This window comes from Emiliania huxleyi (assembly GCF_000372725.1).
Source record: "Emiliania huxleyi CCMP1516 chromosome Unknown EMIHUscaffold_18, whole genome shotgun sequence".
In the NCBI taxonomy this organism is placed as follows: Eukaryota; Haptophyta; order Isochrysidales; family Noelaerhabdaceae; genus Emiliania; species Emiliania huxleyi.
This window is the reverse complement of record NW_005200784.1, coordinates 850,413-874,664: the sequence shown is the minus strand read 5'-3', so window position 1 is coordinate 874,664 and position 24,252 is coordinate 850,413. Positions and strand designations below refer to the sequence as shown.

Below are 24,252 nucleotides of genomic sequence, written 5' to 3'. Positions count from 1 at the left end.
GCCACCCTCCTTGCGGAGCAGGAGGAGATCCGCTCTCTGTCGGCAACGTGGCAGCTAGTCGAGGGACTCGGTAGTTGTGACCCCCCTCTGTGCTCTGAGTGGGGACAGGAGAGAGAGAGCGTTTTGTGGTGTTGGTGTACGCAATAACGGGACAGGGTAGTCGTTCTCTCTAGCTCCCCTTCTAGCTCTTGGCATGAGCTGCGCCCTGCCGACCCCTTTTGCGCAGCAACACCTTAAACTTTTAGGCCCTCCAAATTCGGGTCGGAGCGTAGCGGAGTGGGCCCCGAGTTTGAAAAGGGCGACGGACGCTTGCGTCCTAGCCTCCAACAACGCCTCCCCGGCGCAGAGGGGCCCCCGGAGGGATGCTCAACCGCTCCTTCCACGCCGCTTGCGGCGGTCCTACTCGAGTACCCTTGGAGCACTTGGAGTGCGGTCATTAACCTCACGTCCAGGACCGGGGAGCTAAGAAGCGCACCCAGTTGGCCGGACGCTCGGCATCGGGTTACGGGCAAGAGAGCCCTAGCCCCGGGGGTGCGCGGTCGCAGGGCCATAACACGTCTCCGAGGGATGGTTCCGTGTACCGGGTTACCCCTTAACTGCAGAACGCACCCTCTTCCTCGACCGTGGGGGGGTGCGCGGTCGCAGGGCCAACACGGGTACCCGGGTGTCTATTCCCAGCTCCGCTGAGGCTCGCGCGCGCGTTCTCGAGTTTCTGACGCTCGACACGACCGGGCCCTCGCCGCCGACTCACACATACACATATGGAGGCGTCCCAGAGCAGCGAGGCCAACACCTCCCTCCTGCTCCGCGAGGCCACCACCTCCATCTCTGCGCCCGCCGAGCTCGCCGTGATCCGGCTGCTCCAGGGCTCGGCACGCTCGCCCGAGGACCTGCTCTTCACGGCGCATGACCTGCTGCGCCTCGGGCTGCTGACGGGCGACACGGTCCGGGCGCTCTGCCTGTCGCTCGGCCTGTCGGACGAGCCGCTCGCGGCGATGCTCGGCAGCCACGCGGCGGCGGGCGCCGACCCAAAGCACACGGCACTCATCGCCGCGCCGTCGGTGCTCGGCGGGATGGCGAAGCAGGCCGTGGCGGCGGCGGCGGCGGCGGTGGGCGGCGGCGGTCCGGTGGCGGGCCTCGCCTCGCTCGGGCTCCAGTCGCGGCTCGCGAGCGAGTTTGTGCTGCTCCGCAAGCTCGGCCACGGCGCGATGGGCTCTGTGTTTCTCGCGCGGCACCGGCTCGACGGCGCGCAGTACGCGGTCAAGATCGTTCCCTTCTTCGCGAGGCCGAGCCAGCCGGCGCATGCGCTCGCGCAGGAGGCGGAGCGCGTGCTGCGCGAGGTGCAGGCCCTCTCCCGCCTCAACCACCGGAACGTCTGCCGCTACTACAACGCGTGGGTCGAGACGGACTGGGCGTCGCTCGCAAAGGGCCCGCCGGCGGGGCCGCAGGGCGCGGCGACGGCGGTGGTGCCGCCGCACGCGGCCGCGCCCGTGCCGCTGCTCACCTACGGCGGCGCCGCCGGCGAGGCCGACCCGAGCCTGCAGAGCTGCGGCTGCAGCGGCTCGACCACCGACGGTTGGGGCGGTGACTCGAGCAGCGGGAGCGCGTGGGTCCGGGGCGGAGGCGCGAGCAGCTCGGGAGGGAGGGCGATCGGAGGGGGCGTGCTCGGATCGCCCGCGCCGGCGCTCTGGTCCTACCGCAAGGCGCTTCTCATCCAGATGGAGCTGTGCGCCCGCCCGCCGCCGCTCGCCTCGCCCCCGTCGAGACGCGTCGCGACCCGCCGTTGTGCCGCTGCACGTGCAGGTGCGAGCACTCGACGCTGCGCGACTACCTGGCGGCGCGCGACGCGGCGCCGCCGGCCCGCTCGGGCGACATCGACGCGGAGGAGTCGCTCTCGCTGCTGCTGCAGATCGTCTCCGGCCTGCAGCACGTGCACGAGTCTGGACTCGTTCACCGCGACCTCAAGCCGGCAAACTGCTGCTTCCAGGGCGGCACGCTCAAGCGCGGCCCGCCGCCGCCCCTGCCCCGCCGCCCCTGCCCCGCCGCCCCCACCCGCCGCGTCGCCGCCGCCAGGCTGCTCGACTTTGGGCTCGCCAAGCCGCACGACCTCCGGCCCGCCAAGCCCCACGACGCAAACGGAGCGCGCGACGCCGCCCACGCCACGAGGGAGGCGGCACACGCGAGAGAGGCGGCGGCGAGGGCGGCCGCGAGGGGGGGCGCGCCGCCCGCCGCCACACCGCCCGCCGGGAGCGGCGGCGCGGGCGGCGCGGACGGCGCTCGCGGGGCGGGCAGCGTTGCGGGCGGGGCGGGCGAGGCGGGCGAGGTTGGGAGCGGCGGAGGAGGGCGGCCCGCGGCGGCCTCCTCCAGCGGCGGCGCGGCAGTGCGCTCCTCCGCCTCGTCCTCGGGCGTGGAGGAGGTGCCGCGCAGGTCCGAGCGCGAGCTGCGCACCCGGCGAGCGCGGGCGGGCACCGCCGGCGTCGGCACCGCTTCGTACTCGTCGCCCGAGCAGCTGCAGACGGGCGTCGCGCTCGCGCACTGCGACATGTTCCCGCTCGGCGCGCGAGGAGGGGTGTGCTCCCCCCCCCCCCCCGGTGCCGCCCAGCCGACCTCCCCGCCCCCTCCCGCCGCAGGCCTGATCGCGTACGAGCTCTTCCACCCCTTCGGCTCTGCGATGGAGCGAGCAAAGCACTTTGGCCAGCTGAGGCAGGGGCAGGTGCCGCGCGAGTTTGCGGCGCGGCGGCCGCGCCTCGCACGGCTCGTGGCGCGGCTGCTCTCCCTCGCGCCCGAGGCGCGCCCGCTCTGCGGCGCCGTCCTCTCCGAGCTGCTCGAGATGAGGGCCGAGGGGAAGATCGACGCGCGCGCCGGGCCGATGCGCGCTCAGCGTGTCCCCGCGACGGCGCAGGCGCGGGCGCGGAGCTCCTCGGCGGACTCGGACTCGACGTCGGAGCAGATGCTCTCGCCGCTGCTGCCGCCCACCGCCGCCGAGCGCGTCTCGCCGCTCCTCTCGCCCGCGGCGACGCCCCTGCTGCCGCCGGCCAAGCTCTCGCGGCTGCGCACACCTCTCGCACCGCAGCTGGTCGAGCGAGCCGACAGCGAGCAGCCCTTCTTCCTATCGCCGGCGGCGGCGCCGCCTCCTCCCTTGCCGGGCGGCTCGGCCGCGGCGGGCGAGGAGCGCGTCGACGTGGCGCGGCTGCGAGTCGAGATGCAGATCCTCGCAGACGAGCTGCGGCGTTCCGAGCTTCCCGCCTGAGGGGGAGCGAGGCCGCGGCAGTCCCAAAACTCTTCTTGAACGCGTGTGGCACGGGTGGGGCCCGACCCGCCTCGCGCCCTGTACAGACGGTCGTTGACCTCCGCCGCGCGCGCATCAGTGCATGATGCGCAGCCGGCGGTACTCAGCCGGGGTACTCAAAGGTACGGTGAGGTGTTTCCTTTGAGGGTGGTGTGGTGAGAGGTGGATACACTTGCGTACGACTGGCATGTGGTACTGGTATGCGTATGGCCTGGCCGGCCGGGCGCGTGTTCGCCGTCCTACGCTAGGAGCTTAGGAAGCCTTGTACCGGTGTAGGACTGTACTACAGTGTAGCCCCAAGGCCCCTTGGCGGCAACGCAAGGGGAAGGCCTCGGCCAGGCGCGGAGGGCGGGGGCGCAGCCGCAGGTAGAGGTAAAAATATTGGTGTGTGGACCGTGTAGAGTTGATCTGAGGTCGAAATCGAGGGACGCGACCCACTTCGCCACAGACGGTCCCGCGCCTCGCCGCTATGACCGCTGCACGGCCCGCACCGTCCGCTGTGCAGCGGTCTTTGTCCGGAGTGAAAAGTCCAACGCGCTCGTCAGTGACGGTGTCCTCCAACCTGCGCCACGCTCGGCGAACCTCGACAGCGCCTTCGGTGGCATGCAGCTCTTTGCGACAGAAGCCTGGAGAGCAGCTCCTCTGCTGCTCACACGCTCTGCACAGTTGGCACAGCCTACTGTGCGGCTGCCACAGCTGTCACAGCGATGGGCTCGCCCTCACTGGCCCTCAGTCACTTGTGCTGCGGCTTGTGTGAGCGACACTGCTCGGCGACTGCCGGCACACTGTGAGACCATGGGTGTGAGGTAAAACCACGCTACCAGCGCTTGGTCACATCGGCCCCGAGGTCAGATCCTTCTACTCTGTTGATGACAAGACTTGTCTACTGGCTGGAGCCGAGCAGGAGGGCCCAGCGCACAACCCCTGGTGGCAACTCAGGGTCCACACCCCGTAGGGGGCTAGGGCTGGCGTGGGGGGCCTCAGGTAAAGGTAAACGAAACCTGTCTCAGACCGCCGGAGGTAGAGGTAAACGGAGCCCACGTGAGGGGAGGTAAACGTACGCCCGTGAACGTGCCCTTGCCGAGGGCTCGAGGTGGGACGACGCAAGGCCCCCGCGAGAGCGCATCGCCTGCGGCGCGCCTGCCCGGCCATGACCAGGCTTCACCGCCGCTTGCCGGCGGCTGATCGCATCGCCTACCGCATCGCGAATGACCAGTGCCGCGACCTCTTGACCTTGCACTGCCTGCCTGCTGAACCGGTGCAAAGAATCTGCGTCTCAGTTCTTTGGCGCATTGGTTTTTTATGATTGTGAGTGGCGGCTCGCACCATGGTCCATGCGGCAGTGCGGACACCAGGTGCGCGAATTTAAGAGCCATTTCGATTCCGTGGTTTTGGCACTGTCTACCAACTTTGGTACAAATCGACTTGGTCTTGGGACAGCTGAGCCCTGCGTTGCGTTTGCCTCCATTCTGAAAGTGTAGAAGGGAAGGCAGCATGTCAGGCTGCGAACTCCGCTGTGAAAAGCGGTATGGCGCCGAGGTTTTGCCATTTCAAGAAAACGCTCTCATCCAAAATTTTCCTCGCTGCGCGCCCAACCGCCATGGTGGGCACGCAGCGCGGGGCGCCTGGCGGCGCCCATTTTTTGAAATGTCTGCCACTCACCTAAGCTGATCTCAGAAACACTCGTGCGTCAGCGCATTTTATTTTTATTCTCCACGAGCCGGCGAGTGAAAATCGCAGATGCTCTATCTTTAACTCAGTATCGAGATCACATCGAGATCACTCGAGATCACTCTCGAGATCCCCCACTCGAGATCACGCACAGGTAAATCACGGCTACTTCAGAGGTAGAGGTGAAGGGCCCACGGCTGCCCAGAGGTAAAGGTATGAGGGCCGCAGGCCCTCAGAGGTAGAGGTAACCTAGACCCCTCCTACCCGGCCCTCTGGGCCGAAAGCGGAAAGGCCCAAGCCCTGTGTACAGCTACAGGCTCAAGAGACTCTCGACTTGGCGTCGGGAGCAGATCGAGAAAAGTAAAGGGACTGGCGCGCATTCTTGGAGCACTTGGAGTGCAGTCATCAACCGCACATCCAGAGCCGGGGAGCTAAGAAGCGCAGAAAGAAAGAAAACAGTCAGGCCAAGGGAGGGATGGGAGGACGGCACGCCGCCACCCCACACAGGGATTTGAAGGAGAGGATGTGGTGCTAGCCGTCGCCCACCCTCGGGCGTCTCCCCTTCTATCTCTCTTCTAAGAAGCGCGCGCGCCAGCGCCCATAAAAAATATGTATATAGGATCCATGTGTGTGTATATGCAGAAGAGTCGTCCTCGCGCGAGGAGAGCTCGATAAACTCGAGGGGCCAAAATATGCCGCGAGGAGGGCAGAGTTGCGCCGAAAGGCGGGAGAAGCCGCGAGAGCACGGGATCGGCAGGCGGCGGCAGCGTCGCAGGACGAGGCAGATGAGAGCGACGCGACAGAGGAGGAAACGACAGGAGGGAGAACGACGAGAGTGGGACGACCGCGAGGTGGCATGAAGGTTGCAGCGAGAATCGGCGAGGGACTGCGAAGGGAGATAGAAAGAGGCAGACGACCAAGGGTTAGGGTAGGCGAGGGCTAACACCACACTCCTCTCCTTAAAATCCCTGTGTGGTGGCGGCGTGCCGTCGTCACATCCCTCCCTTGGGTTTGTGACCGCGCAAGATATAAAGGGTGGCAAAGGGCTCTGCCCGCCCGCAAGGCGCCCGCGTCGCAGACGCGGTACCATTGACAAATCTGCAATATACCCCCACACGAACAAATAGCAAAATCCGAATACCGTGCAGAAACCAGGTGATGTCCGCGTGGACGGCCGTGCAAGCCTTCAGCTGGTGCCAAGACTTTTACGGGAGCACTGCGACAACAACATCAACAAACGGCGGCCGGGGGCTATTGCAACATATATGGAGAGCCTCCTGCGTGACCTCGGGGACGCGCGCGACGCCTGTAACAACCTGCCTTTTGACGATGCGCTGCGCGACAAGATAGCTACCGAACTGGATCGCATCGAGGCTGCTCCGCCTCTCGAGCGCATGTTGGTGACGAAGCCGCCGGTCAAGAGGTGGGCGGAATTGGTCAGCCGGCAGAAGGATCCGTCCATCAAGACGCGTCGTCAGGCTGCGCTCACCGCCATGCTGCGCGTCGTTGACCGCCTCCCCGCTCGGGGGCCAAGCCAAGGTGCTGCGTACTCAGAGTAGCCTTACTGTAGGAACCTTTCATGCTCCAAGGTGACGCAGCCAGCCCCATCCGCCCCCCTTGCACAGACTCTTCCCGCTTGACTGAAGAAACCAGAGGGGTGAGGAACCACCCCGACCCAGTTAATGGCGCGTCGGGGCCAGCGCCTTCAAATGCGCCCCAACCCTCCACTGCTGCCGCCTCATCCTGCGCTGCCACCGGTGCGCGCCGGCTCGAGGCTTTCCGGGCACACGAGGACACAAGGCGGCAACGTCTGCCCACTGTCCGCGCAGGTGTGCGGCGCTCGTCGAGATTGACGGCAGGGCGTTGGGCTCGGCGGCGATGTTGGAGGGTGCGCGTGCGGGTGAGGCGTCCGCGGGTGAGGCGTCCGGCCGCTAGTGTGCGCACCCTCGAGCCGTCACGACCCCGACTGTCAGCTTCTCTGCGTGAATTTGTATGGCTAGCGTGCTTCCACTGCGCGCCCGCGCCTGCGGCGCCGCCGCGGCTCCCCACCCTTTTGCGCAGCAACACCTTAAGGTTGCTCCCGGCCCAGTGGGGATTTTGGCCTACTCAGTGATCGTCTAAGGGGCGCTGACTGGCTGCAATGCCATATCTTTTGTGCCTAGGTTGTAGAGCACCTCAAAAAACTAGTATGTCTTGGAGTGAAAAGTTTTTCGATGAGGTGGGGGTCCGTGGTGAGCCAATTCCCAGAGTCTCCAGATTCCCCTTCGAAAACCGCCCCTTTTAATTCATTGCGGCCGCGGGTTTGCTCGGATTACTTTTCACTCGAAGACATACTAGTTTTTTGCATTTTGGCGTTCCGGTGCCCTACAAAAAATATCCGAGATCATATGGAGCTGACCACAGCGCACAGGGTTTGCGGCGATCACTGTCCTACCAGCGGACACAGTGGGCCGCGGACACCCGTGAACGACCTTAAACTTTTAAGGCCCTCCAAATTCGGGTCGGAGCGTAGGCCGTAGCGGAGTGGGCCCCGAGTTTGAAAAGGGCGACGGACGCTTGCGTCCTAGCCTCCAACAACGCCTCCCCGGCGCAGAGGGGCCCCCGGAGGGATGCACAACCGACCCACGCCACGCCGCTTGCGGCGGTCCTCTTCCCAGCTCCGCTGAGCCCGTGCTGGCCTGTTTCTTTCTTTTTAGTTGCCTTGGCCCACAGCCACCAACCGCCGACGCGCGAGTGTGCCTGGGGAGATATGGGGAGGTATGGGGAGGGCTCGTGCTCCGCCGCGCATCCGTGGATCGACCGTGCAATCGACCGCTTCTTCTCCAACGCCGAATCGCGCAGCACCTCGGGCCTCGGGCTGCGAGAGGTGATCGACGAGCTCCGCGCTCGCAGCTGGTCCAACCACAGGCCGGGAAAGCTGGAGGTGACGCTTCGCTGGAGCAGCGCGGAGAGCCCGTGGAGCGTCTCTGGACGCACTGTCAACAGGCCAAACCAGCCGTACAAGCCCGCGCACATGCTGACTCTCCTCAAGCGGGCTGTCCGCCGCCACGGGCCGGAGATTGCTCGCGAACTCGGCAGTCCAGGCGCACTGACCCTCTTCCTTCAGACCGAGGACTACCCGAACCTCCTCCCCATGCATGCGGGCGGGCGGGCGACGGTGATGCGCAAGTGGGCGCTGCCCGTCTTCTCGATGTGTGCCACCGCAGACGCGACCGACGTCCCAGCGCCCGACTTCACTTGGGTGCAGTACGCGGAGAGCGGTCGGCGGGAGCCTTGGGACACTGCCCGGCGGCAGATCGCCGCCGCCGCCGCGTGGCACTCGCCGTGGCGCGAGAGGCGGCGCGCGCTCGTCTGGCGCGGCGCGATGCGCGCCGGCGGCCACGCAGGAGGCCCGCGCGAGAGGGCGATCCAGAGGCTGCGGCGGGTGGCGCCGCTGCTGGCGGCCAACGGCGTCGAGTTGGACGTGCAGAGCGTGGATCGGTTCGGCGGCGGCCGGGCGGACAGGAACTTGACCATCTCTCGCGAGGAGCTGTGCGGCGCCGCCTACCTCCTCCACTTGCGCGGCACCACGTACAGCGCGAGTCTGCGCTACCAGCTGCTGTGCGGCTCTCCAGTCGCGGCGCTGCTCGGGGACGAGACTGGTGACCGCGCGCAGAGAGAGGGGGGGGGGAGAGAGTCTTGAGCCGCGCGGCGAGGCTCCCACCCGCCCTCTCCCCCCCTGCAGGCGAGTGCGCCGAGTGGTTCCACCCGGCGCTCGCGGACGGGCGGCACTTTGTGAAGCTCCCGCCGGACGTGCGCGGACAGGCAGCCGCCCTCCTCAACCTCACCTCGCAGCTGCCGGCGGCTCTCTCGCGCGCTGCTCGGATCGGCGCCGCGGGGCAGCACTTTGTGCAGGAGGGCCTCTCGGACGACGTCGTCGACTGCTACTGGGCGCGGGCGCTCGTCCGGTACGGACGGCGGGCAGCGAGCCTCTCGCGCGGAGATACGGAGCCGGAGGCTGTCCGCTCGCTGCCATCCGAGGAGGCGGAGCCCGAGCGGGTGCGCGAGTGCTGGTGGCCGTGCCACGAGAGGGCTGGCCCGTGCCACTTTTGCGGCTCGAGGCAGGCTTGCTGCCGGGCTGGCTTCGACCAGCAGACGGCCGATTGCGGCTTCGGGAAGCTCGGGTGCGAGGGCACCCACTGCTGCGTCGCCTCCGCGCCCGTCGTCCGACGGCAAACTCTCGGACGCGGGCGGCGCGGACGCGCGCGGGAAAGGCAGAGCCGTATGGCCCATCGGTGACCAGCGTCCGCCGTTCAAGCAGCTTGCACCAGTCGCCGCGGTGTTGGTTGCCGCAAGCAACCACAGGGCCGGTCTCTCGTCTCGCTCGTTTCCGTTTGCCTGTTCGAGCTTCGACGTGTGGCCAATTTGCAACACGACGTGTGGCCAATTTGCGGGGATACACGTCCTGCAGTATCGCGCTTGTGGGGCCGTTTTGATTTAAATAAATATTCGTTTGAACAAATTACAAATACAGAGGGATTGGTAGAGGAGGGAAAACTGCCTAATACGCGGTGTACGTCTAGCGCTCCGCCTCCGCGCTCCGGCCGGCGCCCTAGCACCAAGGTCCCCGGCGCGGCGCCGTCTCCGCCACATAAACTTCACACCATGCAGCAACCGCCGCGGCGCAAGAGGATGGGGAGGGCGGAGAAGTAGACAGAAGACAGGAGACCCGACTCCGGCAAAAGGAGCGGAGAGCGCAACAAACACAACGCAAGGACCTGCGCCAGAGGTCCGGGGCCAGGCCAGCAGATGTATGAGCAGTCCAACTGCTCAGCAGCGCAAATCGCGCCCGGCTCGACCTAGACGGACACTCAGTGTGCCGCCGCCGTCCGCCTGTTGATGTTGTTGAAGCTCGGCTCCACCATGTCCTCGACGAGGATCTGCGGGCCGGTACGCTGGAACTCGAGGTCCTTTGAGAGGGTGATCATGTTGTTGTGCGCATCCTTCACCATCCCGTCGCACGTCGCGGCGATGCCCTGGCAGTATTGGAAGAGCGGCAGCACGTCAAACGGCTCCTCCACTTGCACGCCGATGTCCTCGGTGCCGAGCATGGCCCACGACACGAACGTCGCCGCCAGCGGCGTCGAAGTGCCAACGATGGGCCAGAGCACAAGCGGCATGGCGTTGCACCAGACCATCAGGAAGCGCGACGAGTGCCGCGTGAAAGCGGTGGGGATGGGCGTGCGGTGGATGCGCTCGCACGCGCCCATCGCGCCACAGAGGCGCTGGAAGTGACGCTCGAGGAGCTGCCCGTCACGGAGGGCGCGGTCGGGGCGGTCCCCGCACCGCGCCCAGATGCCGGCGTGCGAGGCGTCGCACATCTGCTGGATCGCCCACAGCGGCCGGTGCGAGGAGTTGAGGCAATCCTCCAGCTCCTGCGCCTGCACCGGGTCGGACGGGCTGAAGCAAACCGTGCTCAACTCCTTGCGCAGCTCCTCCTTGACCAAGGCGGGCAGGTCGGGGTCAGAGCGCGAGAAGCGCGAGTCCGGGTTGCCGCCGTCGATCGTCAGATGGTACTTCAGCACGATGCTGAACGCCTTGGTCATCCGGCACACCTTGGCGGACTGCGCCTTGCCAAACTTGTCATCGTTGCTCTGCGGCAGCCACTGGAGGGCGATGCGCGTGATGTCGCGCGAGGTGTTGACGATCTCGCCCCACAGGCAACGTGCCTCGTTGTAGCGCATGTTAGCGGTGTTGGTGCGGAACGTGATGAGAAGGCCGAGCGCCACGGATGGGAGCACGATCGGCTCGGGCGGCATGTACATAGGGATTTCGGCGACGTGGTTGAACGCGGTCAACAAGGCAGAGGAGGAGAAGATGAGGGCGAGGTCGGGGAAGAGGATGCGCTGGGTGGCGGCGGAGTAGCCCCACGTGACAAAGTGCCGGACGTGCCGCTTGGGGTCTTTGTGAATACTCCACCTGCGAATGCACAAGAGGAGTGGGGAAGAGCAACGCGGAGCCGACTCTCGGGCCTCGGGAGCTTCACTTCTCGTGGTCAAAGTTCTGATCACGCGTGGGCATGTCACGGTTGTGGCGCTTCTCCTGCGCAGCATCCCGCTGGCGTCAGGGGCACGGTGCTCGGTCTGCTAGTCAGGGTGTGGTAGGGGGGAGCAGGGCCGAGCAGTGGGGGCCGCGCTGGTGCGCCTGCCCTCCCTTCTCCATAGAGATCCAGTTTCGGATCTCCGCGCTCCATCGCCTTGCCCATCCGACTGGGTTCGCACTGGTGCTCAAACAACGCCTCGAGAGAAGCGTTGCCGACGACTTGCGCAGCATACTGCGGCCACCCGTACAAGCACGACAGCGAACCTTTTAGCCGGCTCACCGCCCGCCGTTTTTAGATGCAGTTGGATTCCAGGTCCCCACAGCCGTTGGGTGACGGGTCCTGGAGGGTTTGGAGAAGATTGAGCTTCACCTCGAAAAACCGAAAGAAAAAAAACCGACAGCAGCATGGAAGACCTCTGAGGAGGAACGGGGTGCCCTTAGTCACAGCTTCCCCCGGGACATGTCCACGCTGGACGTCCCGGGACATGGCGAAGGACGACCGGCCCGCGCGGGCCGGCGTGGGTGGGGCGGCGCGCGAGCCGCGCGCCTGCCCCGGGGGTTGGACGCCTGCTGCGTCGCCTCCTTCCCTAAACCTGCCGACCAGTCCGCTTTCTGAGCCCTGGCTGTCATGAGCGGAGGCCAATTGATTCGCGATACTCTGGCAAAAAAGGGGTTGGCAACGGGCTTTTGCGGGGGCAAGCCTTCAGCTGGTGCCAAAACGTACCAAAACGTCCTCTCCGCGACCAAATACGCGGTCGGTAGAAATGGCTTGCTTGCAAGAATGGGATGCCGACAGGCGTCAGGCGGCGCATGCCGAGAAGTCGCTTGCCGTGCGGGAGCTCGTGCGCCTCTCCCTGCGCGTGCAGTCCACGGGCGTCGTCGGGGAGCTTCATCTCGACACGGCACTGGTTGCTCCGAGCGGCAGCGGAGCTGATCACGAGCGACGAATTCGCCGGGGATGCCAGGCAACAGATGGGCGCGCAGATAATTGGCGTGGCGTCCTAAACAACGCGACCGACGAGCATGCTCAACTGCTGCGCGACGCTCTCTGCGACCCCGACTTTTGTATGCGCTTTGCCATTCGCCGCCGCATTGGCTCAGGGGGCACAGTCCGCTTGCAGTGGCTCTTCCGCACGAATAGCGTTGTTGGCCGCATGCGTCCTGGCATCGGGAGGGTCCGCCTAAGAGGAAGTACGTTCGTAAGAACTGATACATATACTTTTTGTGCGTGGAGCGTCTTCCCCTTTTGCGCAGCAACACCTTAAACTTTTAGGCCCTCCAAATTCGGGTCGGAGCGTAGCGGAGTGGGCCCCGAGTTTGAAAAAGGGCGACGGACGCTTGCGTCCTAGCCTCCAACAACGCCTCCCCGGCGCAGAGGGGCCCCCGGAGGGATGCTCAACCGCTCCACGCCACGCCGCTCGCGGCGGTCCTATTCCCAGCTCCGCTGAGGTCCTGTCGCGTTATTTTCAACATCGAAGGCGAGAAACAGGCTGCCATGCTGCGCACCCGGCTCACCGAGGCGCAGTCGCTCCTAAAATTACGCCCCTGCTGCGGCGAGGGGCCATGCTACCGCCGCCGCCACCTGCGGTTGCTCGACAAGGTGCCGGGCGACCTGGCGCGCCGCCTCGTCACCGAACTCGCGGGGTGCGAGCGAGGGCTCGGCCGCGAGGAGCTGATTACGGTGACGCTCAAGACGGCTGCTCGCGGACGTATCGGGCTCGCGCGGCAGTCCCTCCGCGAGATGGACGTGCGCGGGGTGCGGCCGTCTATCACCGCGCACAATGCAGTGCTCGACGCCCTCGCGCGCCGCCACCGCTGGTCCGAGTGCCTCTCGCTTCTGACGATGATGAAGCAAAAGGGGCCGGCGCCGGACGAGCAGTCGTACGCCGCCGCGATGCGCGCCTCCGCCGCCGCGCCGCTCGGGGCGCAGCTCGCGCGCCAGCTGCTGCCCGAACTCGACTCGCTCGGCGCCGCCAAACACCCGGAGCTCTCGCCGGCGCGCCTCGCCATGCCGGCGCGTCTCGCGCACGCGCCTGGCGGGGGCGGCGGCGGCGGCGGCGGCGGAGGAGGCGGAGGAGGCGGAGGCGGAGGCGGAGGAGGCCGAGGCGGAGGCCCCGTGGGACGCTCGGGCCATGCGCGCGCTCTGTCCCGCGCCGACGGCTCTGCTCTCACCGGTTCTGCTCTCACCGCGGCGGTTTCTGCGGCGAGCGGGGAGCCGGGGGGCGGACTCGCGCTGCTGGAGGCGGCGCTCGAGGAGACAGGGCTGCCTGCGCGCGGTGGCATCTTCGTCGGCGCGCTGCGCGGCTGCGCGGCCCAGCCGGGCCGTTGGGAGGAGGCGCTGCTCAAGATTTTGCACGAGATTCACGAGATGACACGAGATTTGACACGAGGTTGGGAGGAGGCGCTGCTCGGGCGCGGCGCGGCTGGCGCGTGCGTGACACGTGAACGACAGGTCCGAGACATGTGCACCAGGCGCTGGCCGTGTGCGGCCACCTTGAGAAGTGGATTGAGCAGGACCGGCGCCGGGCGAGCCTCATCTCGGCTCATCTCGGCTCATCTGGGCTGATCTCGGGCGCTCTCGACTGCAGGACGCGCGACGGGCGAGTCAGCCCCTCGTGGTGAGGGCCCTCACCGCGGCGATCGCTGCTTGCGATAAGTCGGCGCAGACGGCGCCGTCAACGACACGGCTGTGCCACGCGCAGCCCTCTGCGCAGCGCGTCGCTTCAACAAGTGGCGGTGTGGGTACAGGCGCACGCCATCGGGCTGCTCGACCGCTTCCGCGCGCTCGGCGTGCCTCCCTCGACCGAGCCTTTCTCCGCAGCCATCTGCGCGTGCCGGCACGGCGGGGAGGGCGGCGCGGCGACCGCGAGCGGGCTGCTCGCGACGATGCGCCGCCTGCGGGTGCGGGGGAGGGGGGAGGGGAAGGTTGCCAACGCGCAAGGAGAGGCGACACTCACGAGTACGAGTGATGGAACAGGCGGCCTCTCCCGCCCCGCCGCCCGAGCGAGTGGGTCAAATCTCGACGACAATCTAGTCAGTGGACTGTTGGGCAGGTGGCTCGGTCGGCGTGGACCTTCAACGCGCTGGTCGAGGCGCGCGACCGTTGCCTCTGACGCCGAGTCCAGACCCGACCCCCCCCCCCCTTTCCCCTCCCTCCTAGCTAGCCCTCGCGGGGACACGGCTGTGGTGCTGCCCCGTTGCGTCCTCCGTGCCCCCGACCCGACTGCGTGCAGACCAGACCGGCCGTGTGTGCGGCGCAGGTCTACTCTGCCGCGGGCGGGCGGGGCCGCGACGCCATGGCGCTGCTGGAGACCATGGCGGCGGAGGGCATCGAGCCGGACGAGGTGACCTACACCTCCGTCCTCAAGGCGCGAGACGAGCCGAGACGAGCCGATCACAGCCGAGATTAGCCGAGGCCAGCCGAGATCAGCCGAGGCCAGCCGAGGCCAGCCGAGATCAGCCAAGGCGACCCGAGGCGACCTGAGGCGACCCTCCCCCCCCCCCTCCCCCAAGGCGTGTCGCCCGACTCGCGCGGAGGCGGCTAGCCTCTTCGAGATTGCGCGCGCGGCGGCGAACCAGCGGGCGGCGGCCACGGCGCGGGCGGCGGAGGCGGAGGGGGCGGAGGGGGGTGTGGTGAGATGCGGGGCGGAGGGCGCGGCGGAAGAGGGGCCGCGGGGCGAGGCGGCGGTGGGCGGGGCGGCGGATGGAGGGGCGGCGGAGGGCGGGTCAGCGCCGTGGGACGCCGCGATCCGGTTGCTGGACGAGATGGAGCTGCGCGGGCTGCCTGCCTCGGTGCGGGCGCACAACGCGGCGATCGAGCTGCGCGCGGCCGCGTGCGACGCCGCCGGCGCCCGCTGGCTGCTCGAGCGCATGGAGCGGCGCGGGCTGCAACCGGACGGCTACTCGTACACGTCAGCGATGAAGGCGTGCGGGCGCGCAGCGGACGCGGCGGCGGCGGCGGAGCTGCTCGAGCGGGCCGAGCTGATCCCGCGCCGCCGAGGCGGGCAGCGCCAGTGGCTCGAGCGCGTCTACTCGGGCGCGGCGCTCTGCTTCGCCGCGCAGCCTGTTGGCCAGGCGCCCCTCGCGGACGCCCTCTCGCTGCTCGACCGGATGCGGCGGAGCGGAGTGCGGCCGACGGCGCACACCTACTCCGCCCTGCTCCGCGCCTGCTCGCGGCACGGCGGCGGGCGCGAGGCCAGCGCGCTGCTGTGCGACATGCGCCGCCTCGGATTTGCTCCGCCCGCGGAGCAGCGGCAGTTCGCGCTCCGCGCCTCGCACCAGGGTGTCCTCGCCGTCCTCGAAACGCATGTGGTGGGCGGCGCGGCGCGAGAGGCGAGAGGATGACGAGTGGGCGATATTTACCGCGAATACATGTACATGAGGCCGACCATCGGCGCATGGCACACCGACACACACAAAAGGGGGCCACAAGACAAGCGGAACCGCGCACACCGCACAGAGGCCGACCGCGCCATCGAGGCACAGAGGTCTCGGACGGTGTCGGTGACGAGCGGACCGGTGGTGATCTGAGCCCCCATCCTGACTGATACACACCCCACATACGCAAGCATCCTCCCGCACCATCGACTCACGAGTCGGGCAAGAGAGCGCTCGTGCTCGAGATGCCGTTGCTGCGCCGCCGCTCCAACTCTTGCTGCGCAAACAGCTGGTAATCACTCTGGTTATACCACCCGCATTGCTTCTCGTACTCTGACAAGTCGCACGAGCTGGGCACGCGATGAACCACCTCTGTGAGAGGGAACTGCTTGAAGCTGACGCTCCTCCGCATTCCGCTCCTGTTGGCTGGCGATGGCTGCGGCGTGCTGGTGGCGTGTACCGAAGTTGCCTCAGCGTCAGTCATCTCGATGTCCTCGCTGCTGGACGGTGAGACGCTCGGCATCGCGGAGCACGGCGTCATCGCGGATGCAGATACGCACGCGCTGTTATCCTCCAACGGTGGGAAGAGCCAGCAGTGGGTGCGATGCCGATGCGCGCACGGCTAGGCCTGGAATGAGGAACTTTCTTCGATGCGCAGACAAAGAGAAAAGAAATACTTCCCAATGGACTACCAGGCACATCGAGAGAAAAGAATTTTCTCTGCCTTGTACAACCAACGCTGCTCTAAAACTAGGCACAGTTAAAATCCCCTCTGCCTGTGCGCGTGTGGGGTCAGGGGTGTGGCGGCGTGCCGTCCTCCCATCTCTGCAGACTGCACTCTGGACTATGCCGGGTTGTTTTCTTTCTTTCTATCTTACCACCCCGCGGCGGCCCCCGCCCTCAGCGCTCAGCCGCACACCGACCCCGGCTAGCCGTTACCTGGGAACGCCGGCGGCGACGCCCTCTGGCACGTGGCGGTCGAGAAAGGCGAGCGCGAGCGAGACGGCCTGGTCGGCCGCCTCGGCCTCGCGCTCGCTGCCGGGCGCGAGCAGGAAGTCCTGCCGGCAGCCGGCAAAGTGGCGCACGAAGTACTCGCCCCGCAGCCGCGGGTTGAGGGCGAGCGCCTCCGCCATCTCGCTCGCCTGTTCACAGCGTTGCGCCTCGGACCGCGGCGCAGGGCTCTTCTCGCGTGCGCCCACCGGCTCGCTCTGCTCGCCTGCCCCGCCGCCTCGCCGAGCACGCAGAGCAGCGGCGCGTCGAGCGCCCGCAGCGCCTCGTGCGGCACGCGCGGAGGCACGAGCGTGACAAGCGCCTGAAGTCAAGAAGGGAGCGGCCGGTCACAGGAGAGAGGCGGAGCGGGAGCGGCGCCGGGGAGCGGCGTCGAGCGCGTGTGACTCGAGCGCGCCCTGCGCGTGCAACTCGGCGGCGACGCAGCCGGCCTCGCCGAGCGCCACCACGCCGAGCGCCTGTGCGCCGTGCGCCGCGTTGAGGTACCGAGCCGCGGCGTCCGCCTCGGAGAGCAGCCGGCCGTGCTGCCAGCGCGCCGTTCCGCCCGAAAGGCGAGGCAGGAGCACGACGCACTCGCAGCTGAGCGCGATCCGGTCGGCGAGCGAGCGCAGCGTCTGCTCGTCCGGCTCCGCCGCCGGCGCCGCCAGCCCTCGCCCCGCCGCGAGCAAGAGCACCGCCCGCGTGTGGTTGCCGTCCACTGTGAAGGGCGCGTAAGAGGTGAGGTAGGCCGCGTCGCTCGCCGCACCGCCGTACCGCACGGTCTCGCGCTGCAGCCACACGTCCGCCGTGAGGGCCGGGTCGGGCGGCGGCGGCGGCGCGAGCGCACCGCCCTGCATATCTGCCGCCACCGGGTCCAAAGGCTCCAGAGGCGGCGGCGGTGCGCCCGCGGAGCTGCGCGGAGGCGCGGATCGGAGCCAGCGTGGGGACACGCGACAGCAGTGAGGCGGCGCGGATCGGAGGAGGAGCGGCACGAGGGCCGACAACCGCACCATGTATTCTGGCGCACCACCTCTCTGGCCTCCGCACTCCGACGCCGGACACGGGCGCGCGAGAATTCCCTTTTGCGAGGCTAGCCGAGAGTACACACCCGAACGCGGCTCCCGCACACAATTCGAAAGAATTCTTGGCGTCCCCACTCTCGAAGTCAAATTGACCCTGTCCTCCTCCCCCATCCCTCGTTTGGCTTTCTCTGTTCTCTGTTTTCTTTCTTTCAAAAGAATTTGAGCACGGTTCTCGCGCAAGGCTAGGCGACAGGAAGGTTGCAGCGAGAATCGGTGAGGGACCACTGAGAAGAGAGATAGGAAGAGGCAGACGCCCAAGGGTTAGGGTGGGCGACGGCTAGCACCACACTCCTCTCCGTAAAATCCCTGTGTGGTGGCGGCGTGCCGTCCTCCCATCCCGCGAGAATCGGCGGGGGACTGCGAAGAGAGATAGGAAGAGGCAGACGAAGGCCCCCGCACGGGGGGTCCCGGCCGACGTCATGCCTCATGCCACATGCGCGTCCGCCAGCGGGGTCCGGGGTCGCCCAGGCAAGTGGCCCAAATCCGATGAGTTTTCCAGGTGTGAACAGCTGTTGAGAGGTGTGAATTAATCCCGGGCGGGGTGCGGGGCGGTAGTCCCGCAGACGCGCAGAGAGAGAAAATTTGCGTGCTGGGGCACTGAGTCTGAGATCGCACGCGCATGACGTCGGCCGGGCCCCCCCGTGCGGGGGCCTTCAGGCAGACGCCCACAAGGGTGGGCGACGGCTAGCATCACACTCCTCTCCTTAAAATCCCTGTGTGGTGGCGGCGTGTGCCGTCCTCCCATCCCTCCCTGGCCTGTCTGTTGTCTTTCTTTCTTTCTTTAGGCACGGGACTGACTGGCGCGCACTGGCAGGGAAAAGCATTTGCCACTCGTCCTGCCACAAACACGCAGCGAGGATTGGTGTGACGCGATCCACGCAGGCGTGTTTTTCTGACGGCCGACCGTCAACAGTGCACGGAGTTAGTTGCCCCTTCTCCGACTGCCCCGGCTAGTTCCCAGGTTTGGTGCGCTAGCTACTTCCAGCCAGCTGTGGGAACAGCTCAAACTGCCTGCCCCCCCCCCCCCCCCCGGCGTAACGGCCCTACCGTCCGGCTTATGCCACTCCTGCATGGACGCTGAGCTCCAGGCAGCGCGCGAGGCACTGGCCCGCGAGTTGTACGCGTATCGGTGCGGCGACTCCGGGCTAGCTCCGACTCGCCACGGCCTGAATCTCTTCCTCGCAGCGGTTGTCAAGCAGGCGGCGGGGACGGAAAAGGCTGCGGGGAGGACCCTGCGGCTGCGGGGGCTCCAGCTTGGGCCTCGGTCCGGCAAGGCGATTGCGCGTGCGCTGTGCGGCAGTGGTTTCGGCGGTCTCGACCTCTTCAACAATCCCTCGCTGGGAGATTCGGGCGCGGCGGCGTTGCTGCCGCTCCTCGGCTCTGGACAGATCACCTCCGTCCGGCTCGGCGCTTGCGGCCTCCGAAGCGGTCTGCAAGTAGACGTAGACCGCCGTGTTTGTCGAACACACCGCTCACTCGCCCTCTCCCGCACGCAGCCTTCGCGCCGGCGCTCTCTCGCGCGCTCCTCGCCTCACGAGACGGAGCCCAACTCCTCACCAGCCTCGAGTTGGGCGGGGTGCCGTCCGACGCAAAGATCGGCAGCGAGGCGGAGCTATCAGGGGCAAACCAGCTGCGGGCCATCGCCGGTCTCCTCGAGACGCTCGCCGAACGGCGTGCTGCCCGTCCCGTGCACCCACCTCCTCTCCGATCCACCGCAAAAGACCAGGACGAAACCACACCCTCTCATGCCCCCACGGCTCGCGCAGATGCACCGCACTCGAGGTGCTTGATCTCTCGCACAACGCACTCGGCGAGTCGCCGGACGCCGATGCCGCAGTCTCCGCACTCGCCGTGCTAATTGGAGGCGGTGAAGCCGCCGACGGCGGCTGCAAGGCTCTAGCGAGCCTCAGCTTGGTGCCTCGCTGCTCCGCCTCACACTTCCTCGCCCTCACGCTCGCACACACACGTGCCCATCTTGATCAACACACAGGCGTGCAACAAGTATGACCTCGACCGCCTCGCGCCACTGCTCGGAGCTCTCTCCTATGCTGACTCTCTCACCAGCCTCGACATCTCTGAGAATTCTCTCGGCGATGCGGGCTGCCAGCAGGTGGCGGCCATCCTCAGCCCGACGGCTGCAGCAGAGGCGGCGGCGGAGGCGGCGGCGGCCCGGGCGGCGGCCCGGGCGGCGGCCCGGGCGGCGGCCAGGGCGGAGAGGACCGCGGCCCTCCGCAAGCCGGACGTCCCACGAAGCTCGGCCCAACGGCGGCTCTCGGGGATGCTGACGGCCGCCGCCGACACGCTGGCTGAAGACCGGCACCGGCCGAAAACCGCATCCGTGATGAGGGCGCGTGAACGAGACCTGCTGCTGAGGTCGCTTGCCAGTCGCTCCGGTCGGATCAGAGTGAGGGAGGCGCGCCTCGACGCCGCGCTCTCGAGCGCAGAGACGCCTTCCGTCTGCGGCTCGCCCAGCATCTCGCCAATCCCGCGACGCGCGAGATCGGCGGCGGCACGGCCAACAACGAGGGGGGTGCTCCGGCCGCCCACGGCCGGCAACAGCCCGAGGCTGGCACGGCCGCCGCTTGCGGTGCGGACCTTGTCCACCGCGGACGTGCAATCCGCGAGGGGGGCAGCCGTGCCTCGCCCCGCCCGGCTCGGCTCGCTCTCACTGCGTGGTGTCGGGTGCGGCCCGGCTGGCGCCGTCGCGATTGGCCGCACGGTGAGTCATCGAGAGTGTGTGCTGCGGGCGATCGATCTGAGCGGGAATCCCTTGGGTGACGAGGGCGCCGCTGCCTTTGCACGCGGCCTCCCAGCCTCCTCCATCGCCAAGCTGTCGCTCGGCTGCGCCTCCATCGGCGACCGCGGCGCCGCAGCGCTCGCGTCAGCACTCTACTCCACAGATTCGCTGCGTGCGTTGCATCTGCCCCACAATCCGATCGGCGACCCTGGCGCCAATGCCCTGGCCGTCGCCCTCGCGGTGCACGCAAGCTTACGTACGCTAGACCTCAACCACGCCGCGGTGGCGGACGAGGGCGCCGTTGCGCTGGTGAGAGCGCTGCAGGACAATTGCTCATTGCGGACGCTGTGCCTCGAGCAAAACAACATCTCCGCCGACGGCGGCCATAGCCTACTCAGAGAGCTGCGTCGGTCCGTTGGCTGCCCCGGAGCAGAGGCGCGAGAATTAACGCTGCATGCCGGAGGCAATTCCCTCTCGTTTGGCACCCTCAGAGAAATCAGGGCGCGCGCCTCCCGCAGCTCCCCTTTCTCACAGCCGCGCATTCGTACCCAGCAACCACATTGCTGGCCGGCGTAGGATCTCGGTAAAGCGAGCGGGGCTCGCGTTACGCCGCCCAACGAGACGGAGCGTGCGATTGCCGCTCTCGCTCCGGCGGAGCCCGCACTGGCCGTCGCAACTGCGGAGCTCGCCGCCTTGGCCGAGCAGCGGGCTGTGCTCGAGCAGCGTGTCGCCTGCGTGCTAGAGGAGGTGCGGGTGACGCGCTCGAAGGCGGAGCCCAGCGCGACCCGAAGGTCGAAGCAGATGGCGGCGCAGATGGCGCATCGAGCCGCGGCCGAGGAGAGGTTGGCAGAGGCGCGGGCCGAACGGGAGCGGGAGCATGGTGCGTTTGTCGCGGCGAGAGACGAACTGCAGGAGCGGGTGCGCACCGCGCAGGACAGCTGCATGCTGTTCGACATGTCAGCATCGGTGGCCGAGATTCAACGGCTCGAGGCGGCCCTCGCTTCAGCTGTGGCACGCACCGGGGAGGCGAACACGAGGAGGGTACGGGCGGAAGAGGCGTGCGTGGCGGCAAGCAATACTTGACGAGGAGGCTGTTGGGTCGTGGGCATGATTACAATGATACACATGTACAAATCGGGGTGTGCATATGGAGGCTCCATGACCATGTCCATGTCCCTAGTGATCTGTGATCTGTGAGCCCCCAGTGAGAGGGTCCACCCGCCCCCAGGCGCATTTTGTATGCGCGGTGCCCGGTGCCCCGAGCGATCCCTCTGGTCTCGGGACGATTTTTTTAACGGTATCCGCGGCGAGATATGGCGGGATACCGCGGGATACCGCGGGATACTGCGGGATACTGGGAGATACCGGGAGATATACCGGGAGATACGAGATACGGGGAGAGAGAGAGACCGGGGGGAAATTCCGGGGGAATACGGGTCGAGATACGGGCAGATACGGGCAGAGATACCGGGCAGATACGGGGGCAGATACGGGCAAATGCGGGGAGATACGGGGAGATAGAGGGGAATACGCGGAGATCGAGGGAGATACGGGGAGATAGCGCAAAAAATCGTCCAGACCAGGGCTCGAGCGCAGCGCGAGGCGCGGTGCCCCCCGCGCCGAGGTCGGACCAAGACAGCATTTTGTAGATCATCTACTAGATCCATCTAGTAGATCCCCGTGGGCGAGGGTGGTGGAGAGGGCTGACCTGTCTCTGGCGGCGGGGAGCAACCATGGGAGCAACTGTGATACAAAAGTGGGAACGCGCCTGGCGGCGCGCCCCCCAAAAGTAAAGGGTGTGGATGCTGGGTTGACGGAAATTGAAGGACACGACCCACTTCGCCACAGATGGTCCCGCGCCTCGCCGCTAAGACGGCTACACGACCGCGGCTCGTGTGCGTGTAGCCGTCTTTGTCCGGAGTGAAAAGTCCAACGCGCTCGTCAGTGACGGTGTCCTCCAACCTGCGCCGCGCTCGGCGAACCTCGACAGCGCTTTCGGTGGCATGCAGCTCTTTGCGACAGAAGCCTGGAGAGCAGCTCCTCTGCTGCTCACACACTCTGCACAGTTGACACAGCCTACTGTGCGGCTGCCACAGCTGTCACAGCGATGGGCTCGCCCTCACTGGCCCTCAGTCACTTGTGCTGCGGCTTGTGTGAGCGACACTGCTCGGCGACTGCCGGCACACTGTGAGACCAATGGGTGTGAGGTTAAACCACGCTACCAGCGCTTGGTCACATCGGCCCCGAGGTCAGATCCTTCTACTCTGTTGATGACAAGACTTGTCTACTGGCTGCGGGGAGCCGAGCAGGAGGGCCCGGCGCACAACCCCCATACCCCGTCCAAGTCGGTTTCGCGGAGGGGTTCGCACCGAGGTCTCTGCGCGGGGGTGCGGGTCGGGCGCCAGGCCATGTCCCATGATGTAACCCTATCATGGCAGTTGGCAGATGGCACGCGGGGGTGCGGGATGTAACCCTATCATAAACCTCTTATTCACACCTTGCACTTTGAAAAAGAAATTTCCGACGTTAGTCGAAGATCCGGAGGGTTTATCGGAGCATCACCCAAAAAGTAAGTACGAGCGACCAGTACACCGACACATCTTGACTCACGAGCGTGGTATTCTGCTCGCTTTGGCTCGCTGCCCATGGCCCTCGCACCACTCAGCGGGCCGCCTGCCCGCCCGCGTCCGCAAGCTCTCGCTGCCACTGCGCCTTGCGTTCCAGTTTGCTGCGCTGGTTGATCTCAAGCTTCTCTCCGGCCGCCGCCTACAGATTTACGATCGCGCCTGAGGAGTTGCCAGGGAGGTGGGGGAGGCAGCTCCGCCCAAGCGCACCCGCCGCTCTAGCGCCTCGCAGTCGCGAATCTTGCGCTCCAGCCGCCTGCGGCGCGCCTGCTGCTCCGCCGACGCAGCCTCTTGCGACCTGCCCAACTTCTCCACCTTGACGCGAGGCTGATGCACTGATGCGGCCCGCTGGTTCGCAGCCGCGGCGCTTCGGTCCGCCAGCGCCGGCCCGGCTGTCAGCGCCTGCAGGGCTCGCTGCTGATCCGCCGTCAAAGCTTCGCCCGCTTTGGCCTTTCGAGCGAGAAGCTTGGCGAGGGCCTTGCTCGGGTCGCTCGTCGTCACTTGGCCGCCAGCCCACGCCATGGTTTTGACGGGCACAGGCGGCGGGTTGCGAGCCTCGCGCGCGAACCGCGCCCGACGCGCAGCGAGCAGCGCAGCGTCGCTACTCTGCATGTAGCTGCTAAGTTCGTAAGCCGTCTCTCCGTCTCCCTCGCTCGCTCGGCTCGGCTCGCGGCCAAGACGAGGGTCGCACAAAGATGAGGTGTTTGAAGACGAGGGTCGCACAAAGAATTACCAGACTAGTTTATTACCCAGGAAGGCGTTTAAAATCCCTGTGTGGTGGCGGCGTGCCGTCCTCCCATCCCTCCCTTCAGGTTTGAAGGTTCCACGAAAAGAATTTTATGCCCAGGTCATGCCTCCCTGTCTTTTTTACCCAAAGGCGTCTGTGTGTCGCTCGTGCGTGCCGTCATCATCTGTCCAGCCACCAGCGTCCACCCATACCGCGTTGGTGTCCAGTCCGAGCCTGGCGGTTACCTTTCTACTTAACCTAAAAGGCGTGCCGTCCTCCTACACAACAAAATCCTCCCAGCCATCCCTCCCTTGGGTTGTCTGTTTTGTTTCTTTTCTTTTTATTACCCAAACCGAATGCAGTTTTGCGACGGTGAATCACAGTCGCCTACTCGCCTTATGCCACCGTCGCATACACAAGGCGACTGAGAGAAACAAACACACAATCTCTGATACACCGTCGCACTACGCTCTCGCGATTCACAAAAACGGCGGAGCCCTCGAGAGCAGATGGCCCGAGAACGGAGAAGCTCGGGGAGGTGTGTGTGTCGCCTGTGGCTCTCGTGTTGTAGTAGAGTCGGTCCGAGTGCGCTGTGCGGCTCTTTTTTGAGTTCCATAGCCAAAAGTACAGACCTCAGAAGAGTTCAAGAGGAGGCCTCTGTGGAGCGCCCGGCCTCC

The 24,252-nt window shown here is 66.6% G+C and overlaps 7 protein-coding genes across 7 annotated transcripts; 5 read left to right on the top strand and 2 right to left on the bottom strand.

The window, feature by feature from the left end:
- Positions 1 to 362: 362 nt before the first annotated feature.
- On the top strand, positions 363 to 3,250 carry EMIHUDRAFT_203281 (hypothetical protein; the record flags this gene model as incomplete). Its single annotated transcript, XM_005783516.1, has 6 exons — positions 363 to 407; positions 546 to 584; positions 768 to 1,061; positions 1,158 to 1,397; positions 1,527 to 1,797; positions 2,631 to 3,250. 6 exons carry the CDS (start codon positions 363 to 365, stop codon positions 3,248 to 3,250), a joined length of 1,509 nt encoding a protein of 502 aa, XP_005783573.1.
- A 2,975-nt stretch (positions 3,251 to 6,225) lies between these two features.
- EMIHUDRAFT_203279 (hypothetical protein) lies at positions 6,226 to 6,864 on the top strand (the record flags this gene model as incomplete). The annotated part of the gene is made up of 2 exons (XM_005783515.1): positions 6,226 to 6,465; positions 6,820 to 6,864. The coding sequence occupies 2 exons, from the start codon at positions 6,226 to 6,228 to the stop codon at positions 6,862 to 6,864; spliced, it is 285 nt and encodes a 94-aa protein (XP_005783572.1).
- Positions 6,865 to 7,148: 284 nt separating this feature from the next.
- Positions 7,149 to 9,440, top strand: EMIHUDRAFT_203278 (hypothetical protein; the record flags this gene model as incomplete). Its single annotated transcript, XM_005783514.1, has 4 exons — positions 7,149 to 7,178; positions 7,728 to 8,601; positions 8,685 to 9,123; positions 9,305 to 9,440. 4 exons carry the CDS (start codon positions 7,149 to 7,151, stop codon positions 9,438 to 9,440), a joined length of 1,479 nt encoding a protein of 492 aa, XP_005783571.1.
- Positions 9,441 to 10,005: 565 nt separating this feature from the next.
- EMIHUDRAFT_55324 (hypothetical protein) lies at positions 10,006 to 10,737 on the bottom strand (the record flags this gene model as incomplete). The annotated part of the gene is made up of 2 exons (XM_005783513.1): positions 10,006 to 10,323; positions 10,444 to 10,737. Coding segments are annotated over 2 exons (612 nt in total), but the record flags the coding sequence as incomplete, so codon positions are not given.
- Positions 10,738 to 12,520: 1,783 nt separating this feature from the next.
- EMIHUDRAFT_434414 (hypothetical protein) lies at positions 12,521 to 15,421 on the top strand. The gene is made up of 7 exons (XM_005783512.1): positions 12,521 to 13,376; positions 13,514 to 13,555; positions 13,630 to 13,710; positions 13,790 to 13,942; positions 14,095 to 14,133; positions 14,302 to 14,409; positions 14,555 to 15,421. The coding sequence occupies exons 1-7, from the start codon at positions 12,537 to 12,539 to the stop codon at positions 15,383 to 15,385; spliced, it is 2,094 nt and encodes a 697-aa protein (XP_005783569.1). The 5' UTR covers positions 12,521 to 12,536; the 3' UTR covers positions 15,386 to 15,421.
- Positions 15,422 to 18,106: 2,685 nt separating this feature from the next.
- Positions 18,107 to 21,307, top strand: EMIHUDRAFT_203271 (hypothetical protein; the record flags this gene model as incomplete). The annotated part of the gene is made up of 10 exons (XM_005783511.1): positions 18,107 to 18,128; positions 18,273 to 18,349; positions 18,576 to 18,915; positions 18,984 to 19,133; positions 19,325 to 19,401; positions 19,478 to 19,597; positions 19,724 to 19,860; positions 19,932 to 20,074; positions 20,220 to 20,638; positions 20,801 to 21,307. The coding sequence occupies 10 exons, from the start codon at positions 18,107 to 18,109 to the stop codon at positions 21,305 to 21,307; spliced, it is 1,992 nt and encodes a 663-aa protein (XP_005783568.1).
- A 1,460-nt stretch (positions 21,308 to 22,767) lies between these two features.
- Positions 22,768 to 23,486, bottom strand: EMIHUDRAFT_449680 (hypothetical protein). Its single transcript, XM_005783510.1, has 2 exons — positions 23,059 to 23,486; positions 22,768 to 22,990 (listed from the first exon to the last, which is right to left on the bottom strand). The coding sequence occupies exons 1-2, from the start codon at positions 23,458 to 23,460 to the stop codon at positions 22,886 to 22,888; spliced, it is 507 nt and encodes a 168-aa protein (XP_005783567.1). The 5' UTR covers positions 23,461 to 23,486; the 3' UTR covers positions 22,768 to 22,885.
- Positions 23,487 to 24,252: the final 766 nt, after the last annotated feature.

Bases quoted from the DNA above. Each gene is read 5' to 3' on its own strand.
- EMIHUDRAFT_434414 (XM_005783512.1), top strand. From the start codon at position 12,537: ATGCTGCGCACCCGGCTCACCGAGGCGCAGTCGCTCCTAAAATTACGC. The intron at 13,943-14,094 runs GTGCGGGGGAGG...ACTGTTGGGCAG, and splicing joins CGACGATGCGCCGCCTGCGG to GTGGCTCGGTCGGCGTGGAC. The intron at 14,410-14,554 runs GCGCGAGACGAG...CCCTCCCCCAAG, and splicing joins CCTACACCTCCGTCCTCAAG to GCGTGTCGCCCGACTCGCGC.
- EMIHUDRAFT_449680 (XM_005783510.1), bottom strand. From the start codon at position 23,460: ATGCAGAGTAGCGACGCTGCGCTGCTCGCTGCGCGTCGGGCGCGGTTC. The intron at 22,991-23,058 runs GTGCGCTTGGGC...GTAAATCTGTAG, and splicing joins GCGAGGCGCTAGAGCGGCGG to GCGGCGGCCGGAGAGAAGCT.